The sequence below is a fragment of the Myxocyprinus asiaticus genome, chromosome 44 (genome assembly GCF_019703515.2).
Source record: "Myxocyprinus asiaticus isolate MX2 ecotype Aquarium Trade chromosome 44, UBuf_Myxa_2, whole genome shotgun sequence".
Classification (NCBI taxonomy): Eukaryota; Metazoa; Chordata; class Actinopteri; order Cypriniformes; family Catostomidae; genus Myxocyprinus; species Myxocyprinus asiaticus.
In genome coordinates this window covers 17,012,417-17,028,112 of record NC_059387.1, presented here as the reverse complement: position 1 = coordinate 17,028,112, position 15,696 = coordinate 17,012,417, and the positions used below count along the sequence as shown (strand labels likewise).

Here is a 15,696-nt window from a genome sequence, read left to right as displayed (position 1 = left end):
TTTACACACATACACACACACACACACACACACACACACACACACACACGCATGCACGCACGCACACATACACACGATACCCCTCTCCTCGTACACAATCTTGCACTCTCTCTCTCACTGGCTCTTGATCCAGGGAGAACTGGCTGGCTGAAAGAGCAGTGGGCACAGAGCTAACACCAATGGTCCATAGAGAGAGAGAGACACTCAATCACTCAACACACCAACGGTACCCAGCAAAATTTAAACATAGTGTATGTGTGCAGGAAAGAGAGGGGTGAGAAGAGAGAGGAAGACCAACATTAAACACATAAACATCTCTCATTCCCTCTTACACACACACTTAAACTCCAGCCAGGGTCAAAATCAAAGCCAGCACGATTCAGTGAAGAAGTGGGTCTCAAATGCACACTGAACTCTGAGTGACTCCGATCGGTAGAAGAGGAGAGAAAGAAAGTAAAATGAATCACACAAACAATTCTCTAGGCGGGACGCAGATGCGTGTTCTACGAGCGCTGCCGATGCCTTTTCCCTTATTTCTCAATAACTGGAACACTCAGTACTCTCTCAAATGTCAGGAACGACGGTCAACACTTAGTGTTGCTTCAACATTAGTTCAAACTGCAGAGGCACTGAAATTTAAACAAAGACACTCTGCTTGAAGTGTCCTCATGTGGTTAACTCTTAAGGCCCCCGCGCACTACCTACGAAATCGAAGAATGAACGGGTGTGACGTCATTTAGAATACAATCTGGCCAAAACAAAGGTGTTTTTGAGTTTGTTTCAGTAGTTTGTAACAGCTCGCCTGGGTGAAATTTGAGGATAACTTCTTACTGGCTGCTTAACACCTTACTGTCATTGGTAGGTGTGGCCTGGAGCTCCACCTACTTTGAGCCCAACAGCTAATTCTGGTTACGTTGTTCAGTCAGTTAAGATCAGTCATATAAACACACCAGAATGTAGAGTTATTAGTGAGCTTGTGCAAACTAATCTTCATCTGTACGATCGTTTTTATAGAGACATTTTCCAAGAAAAAATGGTTTTTCTGGTTTAATTAGTTTACAAAATAAATCAAATCTACTCAATTACTCTGAAGTGCCCATTCACTTTTTTGTGTGATATGCTGCTTCAATCATCTACCGTCTGCAGCCAATGCCATTCACACATCTGCCCAAATTAAGATATGCCTCTCATCATTCTTTTGTCTGTATTCTACCCATTAACATGCTTTTATACACCCATCTTTGCAGTAGAATCAGTGTCATCATAAATGACAATAATGGAGTATAACTGTCAAATTTAAGAAAAAAAATGCACATTCGAATGCTAAAACTGTGCATTCGAATTTTGGATGTGTGCAGCACTGACAATGACTTCAGATCAATCGCATTCTTACGATAAAAAGGGCTAGACACAGCGCAACAAATACAGTTTAACAGAAAGCAGGTGTCTCAAGATGCTTTCTAAAGTTCTTTTTAATTAGAAGCAGCATATAAAAAAACAGCCCTCCAAATCGAGACACTGAATAAACAAAAACAAAGCGAAACTAAGAAGTTCGTCTAGCGCAGTTTACATAGCAAAGCAAATGGATGGTTGAAAAAGCGTTCGGTGTGAACAGCCCCTTACAGTTGGTGGAGGTACCTGGTCGTTGCGTCTTGCTCTCTTATATGCGTTTCACAGATTAAGCAATGAGTTTTTTAAGGACAGGAGTTCAACTTGGAAATGTGTGTCTCGAGATTCTCACGTTCTGTTCCATTCTGTTGTGTTCCGTCTGATTGAACAGCCCATGGCCTGTGCTCATAGTCTGAGCCGCTTCACCACCGAGTTCAGCTGAATTCCACTGCTATCTGGGAATATTGCTACCCTACATACAACTGTAATGAATAAAAAAAAATAAAAAAAAATTGGTATTTCGCTGTTATTATGAAGCTCGAGTCTGGGGTAGTATATACTGTGGCATCAGTGCCAGTGTAACACCATGTGGACTGCCTATTGAAGCGTTGGTGGGTGTTTGAATGTTCGCAAACAGTATGTCACTGCTCAGCTGTTTCAATATTCTTTTTGGCTCTGAGCGAAGAAGCACTAAGCTGTGAGTGTGCCAGGGCTTTTTAGGATGTATGCTCATTTTCTTTTCTTTCACTTTAGTCTTTTTTGGGTTTCCTGCCGTTTTGGCTGCTGTCCTTAGCCTCAGAATAGGGCTGAGACAAATATAAACGTTGATCAAGTGTAAAAAATTATAAATAGTGCAAAGTGTAAAAATTTGCACAAATGTAAAATAGCAGTGGCTAGAGGATAGACAAGAATATCAGAACCTACAAAGGGATATTAACCGTTCTTTTATTTTGTTCTAAACGGTTACTATTTAGAAAGGAGGCTGCAGAGAGCCAGAACCGCCAAAAATAGTTTCTTCTCAGAACAACATTTTGTTTTTTAATCCCTGCTCACTGCTGCCCTTTACAGTCATGAAACTACACAAAAGCACCTAACACAGTTGTAGCTAAATAAAGACAGCTATTCTCCTCCACTGGAAATTCTGGAACCAAAAATGTTATTTAAAACAACCTTCAAGTTAAAATCTTTTCTGTGGGCTGTTTGACAAATGAACACCCGACGCAATGAAAGTGGAGCAGTCACTTTGCTTGGCAGAAACCTCCTGCTCCAATCTAGAGTTTCAGTATGGTTCATGTGGCTTAAGTGTGTTTTAGGAAACCATGGCTCACCCTCTCCCTCCTCCTTGATGGACTTTGGTTCAGACACAGCAAAACACTGCATAGTCTCATATTTCTGCTGTGCCTCATGATCCTGCGTCTCTTCGGCCTCGCTGTGAGGGTTCACGAGCATGCGGCAGTTGAAGGTGTGGCTGTTCCGCCGAGGATTCTCACTGGACCACGGCACTCCATTAACTGTGAGAGGGAGGTAAAGAGACATCATTTTTTTTAACCAGAATCCCCTAGCTTTTCCTCAATGAATTATGGGGCGTTCACACTGGCCACGTTTACATGCAAACAAATAATCTGTTTAGAATCCGACTGATAGCTCAATCGGATTGAAAATCTTTCATGTAAACATAAAAATGATCTGACTGAGCTGGATCCAAATGAAATTTCCATACGATTGAAGGGGGTGGTGTAGACCTAATATAATCAGATTAAAAGAAAAACATTAGCCATGTAAACGTTTGAATCCAACTACTTTCTCAATCGTATTCAAAATACCTTGCGCCCATGCGCAGAGATGTGGTGCGTATGTACGTATATACATGATACTCTTCGCAGGAACATACAAAGCAATGGCAAAATGCATTATTATGGGTATGTGGGTTTGCACCGAATATTCTGCAGGGCACATATGTTCTTTCATGACATCACATAAAGCAAAAAAGAATGCTGTGTAATTCATAATAGGGACTTTAAGCAGCAGGTGCGGTTACAGCGTTCTGTGTTCCATTGCGTGTATGCAACTTCACTTCCTGACGTCGAAACCAAAATTTCTAAAGCATTTCTTCTTTGCCATGATACAAACTGAACAAAGTAAATAGCATAAACATCCTCCTCAAAACACGTGTTAAATTACACACGGTTATTGGCTTTGAATAAAAAAAACTTACAAAATATCGGTAGACTATTAATAATAATACTTAGGTTTTAGACTTAGGCTATTTATATCGTACAGGAGTAAAACTCTTCTTCTGACAATTATTTAACACTCAAGCATCCCTTCTCTTGCTGTTTTAAATAGCCAACTTTTTCTTGAATGATTAAATGCTCCGTTCCACCATCATTATTTCTTAGTAATTTTTGCGTAGCATCCCATCCGCAGCTGTTGCTTAAAGTCCCTATTATTTTGTTTCCATTCCACATCTGTAAACTCCTTTAAGGACAACTCTCACCCACTGTCTTTACTTTTACTCGCATCCAGAGATGCACGTGGTTAGACTAGAGGAGGAATGAGCATGAGGCAAATACATGGTAAAGTCAGACATGGTATTAGACGCTGCTTCTAATTCTTTGTTTGCCGAGTAAAGTAAGATAAGAAGAAAGCTTTTCTGGCATATTTTTTTTTAGATATCTCAACAAAGCAAAAATGGCAGTTACAGACTTTGGTGCCATTCTCACTTTCTCAGCCTTTCTCTGCTTCTTCAGAACACAACGACTGATGCTCGTCGCATGCGCAGAAGTTTTGTTCGAAATACATGTAATGCACATGTAAAAGAGTATTTCTGTTAGATTGCAAAGTTTAGGGGACATATAAACAGTACACTTGGATTCTGTAATCGGACTGAATTTATTCGGATCGACAAAAATGAGTGCATGTAAACATAGCCTCTGACAGTGATCTGCAGTGTCAAAGGTAATGGAAGTCATTCATTTTAAATGAGATTTGGTGATCTGAGGCAACAGAGACTGTTGGCAACAAAGATGAGTTTAACTTAATGCAAATGCACAGAGATGTGATGCGGTAACTACCAATGGGAGTGATCACCTGATTAGCCTCATGAAACAGTTGGATACTGCAGTCAAGTAGGAACAAAACCAACAGTATAGCTATTTGGTGACCACCAGCAGTTTAAACACTGTAAGTGTGACCACCCCATAGACTTTTAGTTTGCAGTCTATATAAAATACATAGACATTTTTTTTCCAAATCAACCAAAGCCACTTACAGTAAATTAATTACAAGCAGAGTCCCTGTAACTTAACACTGCATCCTATCTTGGTGGGATGTGACAAGTTTTAATCATTGAGTTCTGTCCATTCTGTGAATCAGAACATATTTTATGTTCATATAGTGGGATTTTAGACTAATGAAATTTCACTGAAGATGGTGTTACCCACCATGACACGGCGAAACAAAATGTCTTGTCACATTTATTATATGTCATTATATGTCGACGCTGGTTAAATACTCAGATTCACATGGATGACATGCCATTTTAAATTTTAGTGGTGGTGCATTAAATGGCAGGGCTTAGTGTGCTTTGCTTTGGGGTTTGGACAGTTTACAATGTAAAACACTCTCTGAGAAATGGTGTCTTTAAAAATCAGTCAAGGATAAAAACTCAGATTCAGATAGAAGACATGCTATTTATTGCTTTATGCTTTATCATGTCACATCTGATAAGGACACGCAGTTAGTGTCTCACTCACTGGAACTATGTTGATGGGGAATTTGGTAATGAACTGTTCATGAATTGCCCCAGTTGAGGTTCAACCCAGCAACATTCTAATTGCTAAATCAGATCTAACCACTAAGCACCACCCCCATCTAAAGAGTGTACAGTTGAAGTCAGAAGTTTACATAAACCTTAGCCAAATACATTTAAACTCAGGTTTTCACAATTCCTGACATTTAATCATAGAAAATATTCCCTGTATTAGGTCAGTTAGGATCACTATATTTTAAGAATGTGAAATATCAGAATAATAGTAGAGAATGGTTTATTTCAGTTTTTAATTCTTTCATCACATTCCAAGTGGGTCAGAAGTTTACACACAATATGTTGTATTTGGTAGCATTCCCTTTAAATTGTTTAACTTCGATCAAACGTTTTGGGTAGCCTTCCACAAGCTTCTCACAATAAGTTGCTGGAATTTTGGCCTATTCCTCCAGACAGAACTGGTGTAACTGAGTCAGGTTGTAGGCCTCTTTGCTCACATAAGCTTTTTCAGTTCTGCCCACAAATTTTCTATCAGATTGAGGTCAGGGCTTTGTGATGGCCACTCCAATACCTTGACTTTGTTGTCCTTAAGCCATTTTGCCACAACTTTGGAGGTATGCTTGGGGTCATTGTCCATCTGGAAGACTCATTTGCGACCGAGTTTTATCTTCCTGGCTTATGTCTTGAGATGTTGCTTCAATATATCCACAAAATTTCCCTTCCTCATGATGACTTCTATTTTGTAGGGTGCACCAGCCCCTCCTGCAGCAAAGCACCCCCACAACATGATGCTGCCACCCCCATGCTTCACAGCTGGGATGGTGTTCTTTGGCTTGCAAGGAAGGCTCACCCTTTTTCCTCCAAACATAACGTCATTATTATGGTCATTATGGCCATTTTGTTTCATCAGACCAGAGGACATTTCTCCAAAAAGTAAGATCTTTGTCCCCATGTGCACTTGCAAACTGGCTTTTTATGGCAGTTTTGGAGCAGTGGCTTCTAACTCGCTGAGCAGCCTTTCATGTTTTGTTGATACAGGACTCGTTTTACTGTGGATATAGATACTTTTCTACCTGTTTCCTATAGCATCTTCACAAGGTCCTTTGCTGTTGTTCTGGGATTGATTTGCACCAAGCTATGTTCAATTCTAGGAGACAGAATGCGTCTCCTTCCTGAGCGGTATGATGACTGTGTGGTCTCATGGTGTTTATACTTGCATACTATTGTTTGTACAGATGAACGTGGTACCTTCAGGCATTTGGAAACTACTACCAAGAATGAACCAGACTTGTGGAGATCCACAATTTTTTCTGAGGTCTTGGCTGATTTCTTTTGATTTTCCCATGATGTCAAGCAAAGAGGCACTGAGTTTGAAGGTAGGCCTTAAAATACATACACAGGCACACCTCCAATTCAGTACATCTCCTATCAGAAGCTAACTGGCTAATTGTCTAAAGGCTTGACATCATTTTCCGGAATTTTCCAAGCTGCTTAAAGGCACAGTTAACTTAGTGTATGTAAACTTCTGACCCACTGGAATTGTGGTATAGTCAATTAAAAGTGAAACAATCTGTCTGTAAACAATTGTTGGAAAAATTACTTGTGTTATACACAAAGTAGATGTCCTAAACGACTTGCCAAAACAATAGTTTGCTAATATGAAATCTGTGGAGTGGTTAAAAAAATTAGTTTAATGACTTCAACCTAAGTGTATGTAAACTTCTGACTTCAACTGTATGTAGAGAACAAATGATGTGGGACTGAAGCTTTTTCATGTTCTTATAAAAATACACAGGATTCAAATCAGAGTAACTGAATCAGATGTGTTTGTGGGTTGTGGGGTTTGCCACAACCCTGGATCAGGGATTTGAACCAATAACCATTGAATTTCCAGCCCCGTGCACTTTCTCTCTTTCACCTCTGCAGGTGACCTTGCTCTACTGCCACTGGGGGAGGAGGACATTCTGTTATTCCTCTCTAAATCCCAGTTCCTAATGCTCAATCTGATTAATGTAATTGCGTGGTGGAAAATGTAACTCTCTGCAATGCTACACTTAAGTTTTGAGGAATGTGGCCAACATAAGCTTTCCTGAAAAGAAGGAAGAGGTGCAAATGGAAAGAAAATGCCGATAGGGAGTAAATGGGAAGGAAACAATGAATGCAAGAAAGAAAAGTATAAATGCTAGAATTAATGAAAGAATGAAAAAAGAATGCAAGAATGCTAGAAAGAATGAAAGAACGGAAGGAAGAAAAAGAAAGAAAGAAAATAGATAGGTGGGGGGAGGCTGGAAGGAAGAAAAATAATTGGTAGCAAGGAAGAATGGAATGAAGAAAAACAAAAGGATTCAAGGAAGCAAAGAGGAAAGGAAAAAGAAGCAAGAAAGGAAGGAAAAAAGAAGCAAGGAAGGAAGGAAGGGAGGAAAAAAAGAAAGGAAGGACTGAAGAAAGCAAGGAAGGAAGGGAAAAAAGCAGCAAGAAAGGAAGGAAAAAAGAAGCAAGGAAGGCAGGAAAGAAAAAGAAGGCAGAAAGGACGGAAGGTGAGAAGTAAGGAAGGAAAGAAGAATGGAAGGAAGGAATGCAGACAAGCAAGCAATAAAAGAAAGATAGAAAGAAAGGAAAAGCAAAAAAAAGGGGGAAATGAAGGAAGGAAGATAATCTCACCGTGTGACTTGGGCAGGAGGTTTTTGATGAATTCGTTATGGTCTCCCACATGCAGGATGCTGTACACACTTGTGTTCATCAGCTCTTCCTGATTATACCGCAGGTACTGTGTCACGTTCTCCGACACAAACACGATGTTCCCTTCCATGTTCACCACAAAGAAGAACCCGTCTAAGGCCTGGAGGAGAGATGGAGGAAAAGAATAGAGGCCATTAGCACTGCACATCAATTACAGATGTGCAGCAACAACACAAATACTATATCAAGAGTTCACATCCTAGCACCAAGCTATCCATCTGAAAGACAAACCTTTCAACTGGGAGGATGCAATAACAAGCAGAACCAAAACAAAGAGATGTCCAGAAAAAGCAGGAGACCTTGAAGACACTATAAACGTCAGATCAAGGGAAGTCAAAGGGATTAAGGCAATGTAATTGTGAGTAAGTGTCATGTGGCCTCAAAATTTATTGAGTGGTCTAAGCAACAATAGGCTGACAGCACCTCTGCTCCTCAATTCAGGTAATCCATAATGAAGTAATTAGCTGAAGGAAAATTAAGAAGATCCCTTCAGCTGCAGTGAGGAGGTTATTTTAACAGGCTTGAGAGTTAGTGCAAACAGACAGGGGAAGGAAAGCAGTTGCTTTTTCTCATTTTAAATGCAGATTACAGGCTATGGCTCTATCAGAGCATGCGAGTGACACGGCCCGTGTGCAAACTTGTGTCGCATATGTTGAACATTTGTTTAGTTGATGCACAAAGAAAAGGTGTCTCAAGTTGAATACATTCAGCTACTCTGAATTTGTAGTAAAACTATGTTTTTTGCTTTTGGATGGGTCACAATGGTTGACTGGCCATCCAACAACTGACTAGTCAGTTGACTACTTCCAATACATTTTTTTTTGTGTGTTTTCATATTTTTAAAAACTGTAATTAGCATGCTAACATCGTTAAGACCAGCACAGAAAATCATCTTGAAATTTGTGTTGTCAAATTCATCTCATTTAAAGCATTGCCACTACAGCCATTAACATGTAGACAGACGTTCTTTGTCGTTACATTCTGACTTGCTCTGTTTTTGAGCGTCTTGTGCCATGAGCGTTGCATTTTTAAGATGACATGTCAAGTTAAAAATACACTTTTCATTTTTATTTTTATTTTTTTTACTTTTTACACTTTTAAAATGCGTCTCGAGACCCCTGCATCATGTTCCATTGTTTTAGCTCCGTCTAGCTGAATTTTGAACACAAGAGTGCGTCTAATCTCAACACTCCCTAAGAAATGCATTTAATATGTCGTTTTGCACATTCCTATTTTGTACAGTGTGCAGACTGCATTGAGTGTGCTTTATATCTCGGATTATTGCAAATGTGATTTGATTTACGTCGATGTGTGCAGTGTCTTGAGTTGCCTATGTTCAGATTCTTGTAGTTTAGCGTATTTAACTGCGTTGATGCCTTGAGTTGAATACAATTTTTTTCTGAAATGTGTTTGAAAAGGAACTTTTTGGCCTGCTTGTGTTGACTGTAAAAGAGCTCTGCTGAAAAATCTTGTAGCTTGATAGCATGTGACAGAAATGATATTGACGAGTCTTAATTGAAAGAACACAGCCTTAAGTCAAGCATTACCTATCAAGATGGTGTCAATTAGGCCTCTGAATGCAGTAGGGCCCCTGAGGGCCTCCAGCAATCTCTATAAAAGCTGCTGTTTGCTTTAGAATGTGGAGCAGCAGCTCTGAATTCATTCTTTAATCTGTGTCGGTGCGTAATAAGCACTAAATCTTTTTATCAGCAAAACAAACACAGCGCCTCTTCCTAACAGAGAGAATTATTTCACAAACACTCAGTTCTGAAAAGCACTCAAGCTGCTAAGAACAAACGTACATTCTCCAGAGAGCAGATAAGCAAGATGGAGAGAGAGAGAAAGAGAGAGAGAGAGAGAGAGAGAGAGACAGACAGACAGACAGAGAGAGACCCTGTTTGTGCACTGTTCTAGATGTGGCCATCTGGTGGGCACATTCAGCAAACATAACAGAGTAAACACTGAGGGATGCCAAATCCACCTTTATTTAGCCAAACTTATGCAACTCAGTGAAATGTGCTGATGGACGTATATTGCAACATGAATGGGGCTGGGTGGGCTCGGCCACACTGCTTTGTGCTGCAAATGTCCTGGGGTAAGAGGTTACATAACTGCCTATACAAGCAGTTCTCAACTGGTGGGTCGCGACCCAAAAATGGGTTACAGGTCTGTAGAAGGTAGAAGCCAATTTTAGCAGATGCCAATGCGAACAGGTTGCGTGACATGCCCTAGTCCTCTAAAACCACGAACAAAACTAAGCAAGGTAAAAGAAAATACAACAAAGACTGTTAAATACAGGTTCACTCAAAATCATCAATGTTCAAGAGACATTTTAGAAAGAAACATTACAAAACTTTCCCATTCACCCTGTGTTATGTAGAGAAAAATGAATCTGGTTTGCCTATGTGGTTAAAGGCAATATTAAGACATTTACATGTTTGCTTTTAGGGACAGTTTAGTTACCTTTGTACAATACACAGTCGTGGTACTGTATTGGGTCGCCACTAGATGTCCAATGTTAAATTTGGGTCCTGGGTCTAAAACCAGTCTCCAAGCTCATTGCAGAGTCACAGACAGAGGTGTGGACACTGAAATTGGTTGAGCTGATGAAGGCAGGCACATATATGCACACACCCAATTGCACAGCTAGCTTGGCATGCACACACACACACATGCCACAACTCCCCACACATTGCTCACAAGAACACAAAGCTGCTTTAGCGTTCAGCTTCCAGCAGCAAACAATGGGGTTTTTCAGTCAGGCAGGGGGCCGTACAGCACTGCGAAAAGCTTTACACAAGGTCTGTTTGTGCGTACAAGTGTGTGTGTATTTTTCTGCAAGTGTGTGCCCGGGAAACACTGGAAGGGGTTTTGTGGGTGTCGGGTGGAAAAGGGCAACCGGGTGAGTCGACCCTCTCTGGCCTTTTGTCGCAAGTGGTTTTTAATTAGGTGCATTATAGCATGTGGGTGTGAATTGTTCCTTCCTTCAGCCATTTCAAACAGATGGGAGATTCAGTACACGAGCACAGAGGCTATATTTGGCATCCTCTACGTGTTGATTTGGTGACGGTGGAACTCAGTGGCTATAAATACCCCAAAGAGGAGAGAGGGTGGGATGGAGAGGGAGTGAGGAAAACGGGACTAGATGGATTCATTCAGAACTAGGCGTCCTGCCTGCTCACCCAGTAGACAGAGGCTGTTCGGAGAGCCGAGCTGAAAAATCACAGAATATGTGATTTAAGCCCTGTTTATGCCAAGTTTGTGGAACTGAGCAAAACAAAATTAAGAAATGTAAAACAACACTTTTTAGCAATAGAAACTTTTCATACAAAGTTCAATGAGAAATTATTGCAAGGATGTAACCAATTGCAGGGTAAACTTCAACAGCGGTGAATTGGGGGGGGTGTTGGGATTTTGACGAATCAAGTCTTTGATACACCCAAACATGTCCCCTTGAATATCTATGGTAGTTATGGCCCTCCATTTCTGTCAATCTGAAAAAAGTTTGGATATATGAAATTTCGTTTTCAAATGTTTTCAAACAAAAATATCTAAAAATACTGTACCTAAAACAAGATACATTTACTTCAGAAGCAAAACTGCATTAGATAAGACTTGTTTTTTAGTGAATCTTTTTGGAATTTAAGGGAATAATATCAATATTTCAGTCTTTTTTTTACTATAAATCAACATTTTCACTTTCTCACATTCTTCTTCTTTTGTTTGTTGGCGATTCAATTTATTTGTGCATATCACCACCTACTGGTTGGGACTGGTCAATGGTGGAGATTTATAGATATAAAGGACTTACAGGTATATGTTGACCTATTTCTCACCCACACCTATCATATCACTTAAGAAGATATGGATTACACCACTGGAGTTGTATGGATTACTTTTATGCTGCCTTTATGTGCTTTTTGGAGAATCAAAGTTATGGCCACCATTCACTTCCATTGTGTGGACCTACAGAGCTGAAATATTCTTCTAAAAATCTTTGTGTTCAGCAGAAGAAAGAAAGTCATACACATCTGGGATGGCATGAGTGTCAGTAAATGACAAGATAATTTTCATTTTTCATCTCTTTAAAGTTTATTTTCTTACCCTCTTAACAAATCGTTTTTTTCTTGTTTTAAGCATTAACCTCACTGTATTTTGCTCAATTGTGATTTAAGGATGTTCACACATATTTGATAGAAAACAAGACAAAAACACTGATTAAAGCTACTGTCACACAAGGATTTGAACATGGTAAATTATTTCAGTCACCACATTAGACAAGATTTGATGTTTGTTGTTGCTCAAGAGTTCTGGTTTCAATAAATCATAAATCACAAATAATGTTATATTAAAAATGTTAAAATATGCTGTCCACTCACTTTTCTGCAACAATAAAAACACACCTTTGAAATATGTATTCTTTGTCTTGAGCCAAGAGTTCAGTGTGTGATGTCTGATCTTGTACTGATCATGTGTCTTCCCCTCATATGAATTCATAATTCAGATTTCCCCTATCTTAAACTTAGGGATGCAGTGGAATGCAAAATTTTTCGGATGAGCTTGCGATTTTGGATTCCCGCGTTCAGTTGTTTTTGATTCTAAGTAAATGGAGTGCAAAGTGTAGTGTGACCACATCTTCATAAACAATTTTTTTGCAGTTTGTAGTGCACGTTTTTAAGGCAGAATAATCTTGTAAATCTTCTCAAATACCAAGCAACAACACAGAGATACTTGGAGATGCACACATCAAACTGAAAGCAGCCAAATGCTCATCTTCAACTGTGAGAAATGTAAGCGTTGAGTGCAACACAATATTTTTTATTGTGTATATGAAATGCATACAGGAAAACTTCTGGAGGCAAAATCTGTTTCCTCTGTTCCCCATACATGATGCACACTTGGCTCTTCCTTGTGCGTGTCTGCCCTCATGTTCTATACAGTCAGTGCAACCTAGTAAACAGAACAACAGACCCACCTCCAGCATCATTGGTCCGAGAGCGTCTTTGTCAATAACACTTTGGCCTGTGGATGACACATCAGCCTTCTGTACTTCATCTTCATTTGCTGCAGCAGCTTTTTCTGGAGAGGAAGAGAGAGAGACAGATAAAGGAAGAGAGAGACCAATGTGAGAGAAGACAGAATGTGAGGCATAGAGCAAAAGAGAGAGCACAAAAAAGAAAGGAAAAATGGGTCCATTAGAGAACATCAACAACACATATCCATAATGATTTCACCATTTTATGTTAAAAACAAGCAGTGAACAAAATACTAAGTGAATATGGTGGTCCATTTAAAGGTGAAGTGTTTTTTTTTTTTCTTCAATGCTGGCATAATTTCTCCTATCTCAGCATAACAAGAGTAGACAACTAGAAGTCAGCCATTTGTAGTTTAGAACCAAAGGCAACCAACCAATGGCATGGGTTTGTGGTGTGAATATCTGTTTGTGCGATCAATGGAAGATGAGGGGAGTGTTTGGGAAACCTGTTTAAAAACAGTGATTGCTTTTGCAGTTCCCTTTGGTGATGCTAGTAGCACAGAAATTACACACTTCACCTTTGAATTGGGTAGAAACTCAGTCCTCGGTTGGACATATCAAATTTCCATGAAAGAAAACCCCTCATTAGATCCTGCAGAGTCAGAGTATTGTATTTTCACATTAAATTAAAAGACTCTTAATGTGGTCCTGCTTGGATATGTATATTAGCCTTTGTTAAAGGGCAGTCCTCTCTTTCTATTCCTCTCCTTGCACACCAAAGCATTTAATTGGAAACTGTAAAACACACAGTTTTCAATCCCTTTCTCACTCTTTTAAACCCTACCAAGCCTTCATGCACTGTGTGCTTGCTTAAACATGTTGTTATGGCACGTATCAGGACCTTAGCAACGCATGAAGCAGAATCTGGCTAAATGGGTGCATGTGACGCTTCACACAGCAGCCCAGACATGAACGGAACTGTCAACACACACACACACACACACACACACACACACTCACACACGTTGGTGCAGCTATCCTTATGAGGACTCTCCATAGACCTAATGATTTTTATACTGTACGAACTATAGATTCTATAAAAAAAAGAAACATCATTTAGTATATTTAAGCGATTTGAATTATGGGGACACTAGATATGTCCTCATAAACCACATTTATAGCATCACACCCTTGTAATTACCAGTTTGTAACCTAAAAATGTTTTCCTCGTAAACCACCCCCGCCCGCCCGCCCGCCCACACACACACACACACACACACACACACACACACACACACACACACACACACACACACACAAGTCATTATATAAAGGATGGGGAACTTCATTCTCCCCAACAAAGTGACATGATCTGTAAACAACGTCTGTTGCATCAGTGTTCAGTCGACTGCAAAACAAAGCACTCAAGATGGGGCTAAATTTAAGAGAACGAAAACAAAAGAACGTGCGCGGATTGTATTTCACCCCCAAAGAAAAAAAAAAAAGAGAAATTCTATTTTGCATAAAGAAAATGAAATCTACATTTAGGAAACATTAAGGCATATTCACAATAATCTGTTTTCAGTTTCTGGACCTCAACATTTTCCAAAGTATGTGGTAATGGAGAGCTTTTTTTTAAACTCCATTTTCTGTGGTGAAAACACAGTTCTAGTGTGAATGAGAGGTGTAAACGTAGTGAATTTGAAGCGTATTAAAATGAAAATTTACTACGATATTTGGATTATGACAATTAAACAAATCTTAAGCCAAATTCTCATTTACTGTAATGATGTTGAGTTTGTTTGTAATACCTACTACTGTAATATAATTTTGTGATTCTCAACAAGGTAACACCCGTTACTGCCCCATTAAATCAGCATAAAAGCAGTACAACAAATACTACAAATAATTTCCTCTTTTCTTTTTACATTAATGACAAGGAGCATTTTAATAATAATAACAAGATAAATAATAGTAATAATAATAATAAAACTATTTTTATATGTTGCCATAAAAGGTAGCTTTTCAAGTTGCTTCACATATGAGAAAACCAGATGTTTATTAGGGGTGTAACGGTTCACTCATCTCACAGTTCGGTTCAGTTTACGATTCTTTAAACTGAGCCTGAATCAAGAAAAGTTGAGATTGAAAATTGTATTAATATTATTATTATTACTTTAAAGACATATGCAAAAAAATGTCAAATTTAGCACTGTTATTAAAAGTGCTATATGATCGCCATCTCTAATATTTACTTTAGTCACTGTCACTAATGTTACAGCTGTTAGAATAGACCTTTTCCCCAAGTCTTTCTAGCAAGTCAGTCCACTGGCGGCCATCTTTAGAATGCTCCCGGGAAGCTATTTCCGGTCATAACAGTGCAGCTCCTATCTACTTGAATGGGGGAACACAGAAATCTCAAAAAACAGCTGGAGATTTATATTACAATCAAATAGCATATTTTAAATAAGCAGTAAAAATCTGACAAAACAGGTATCATATATTGTGCTTCTCTACCTCGTTACGCTAAAAAACGCAATCTTCCCGGCTAGTTTAGCTAACATGCGTTCTCGAGTTGTTTGACAGGCGATGTCTGTATCTAAAAGGTTACTGGCTCTTTTACCTGTGAGGTGGGACTTCCTTTCTATATCCGTTGACCGTTGGCCACGAGCTTCTTGGTTGGCCGTTGCAATTTCTCCCATTCATTTGAATGTGCAGAAGTGGCCCGTCTCTGCACATTCAGTCTCTGCCTTTTTCACAAACTGTGATGGCACGTTTCTGTATTTTTTAGCAGCGTAAATCTAGCTAACTTTTTATAAGATAATTT

General features: G+C 39.3%; 1 protein-coding gene across 4 annotated transcripts in view; it reads right to left on the bottom strand.

Moving 5' to 3' along the window:
- Positions 1-15,696, bottom strand: part of ncoa2 (nuclear receptor coactivator 2) — a 139,129-nt gene that overhangs the window by 44,786 nt on the left and 78,647 nt on the right. For all 4 annotated transcript variants that reach the window (XM_051686928.1, XM_051686929.1, XM_051686927.1 and 1 more), the window contains exons 5-7: positions 12,870-12,973; positions 7,817-7,994; positions 2,718-2,900 (exon numbers count right to left, since the gene is read on the bottom strand). In XM_051686928.1, coding sequence (XP_051542888.1) covers positions 2,718-2,900; positions 7,817-7,994; positions 12,870-12,973 — 465 coding nt within the window. The remainder of the gene's footprint in view (positions 1-2,717; positions 2,901-7,816; positions 7,995-12,869; positions 12,974-15,696) is intronic.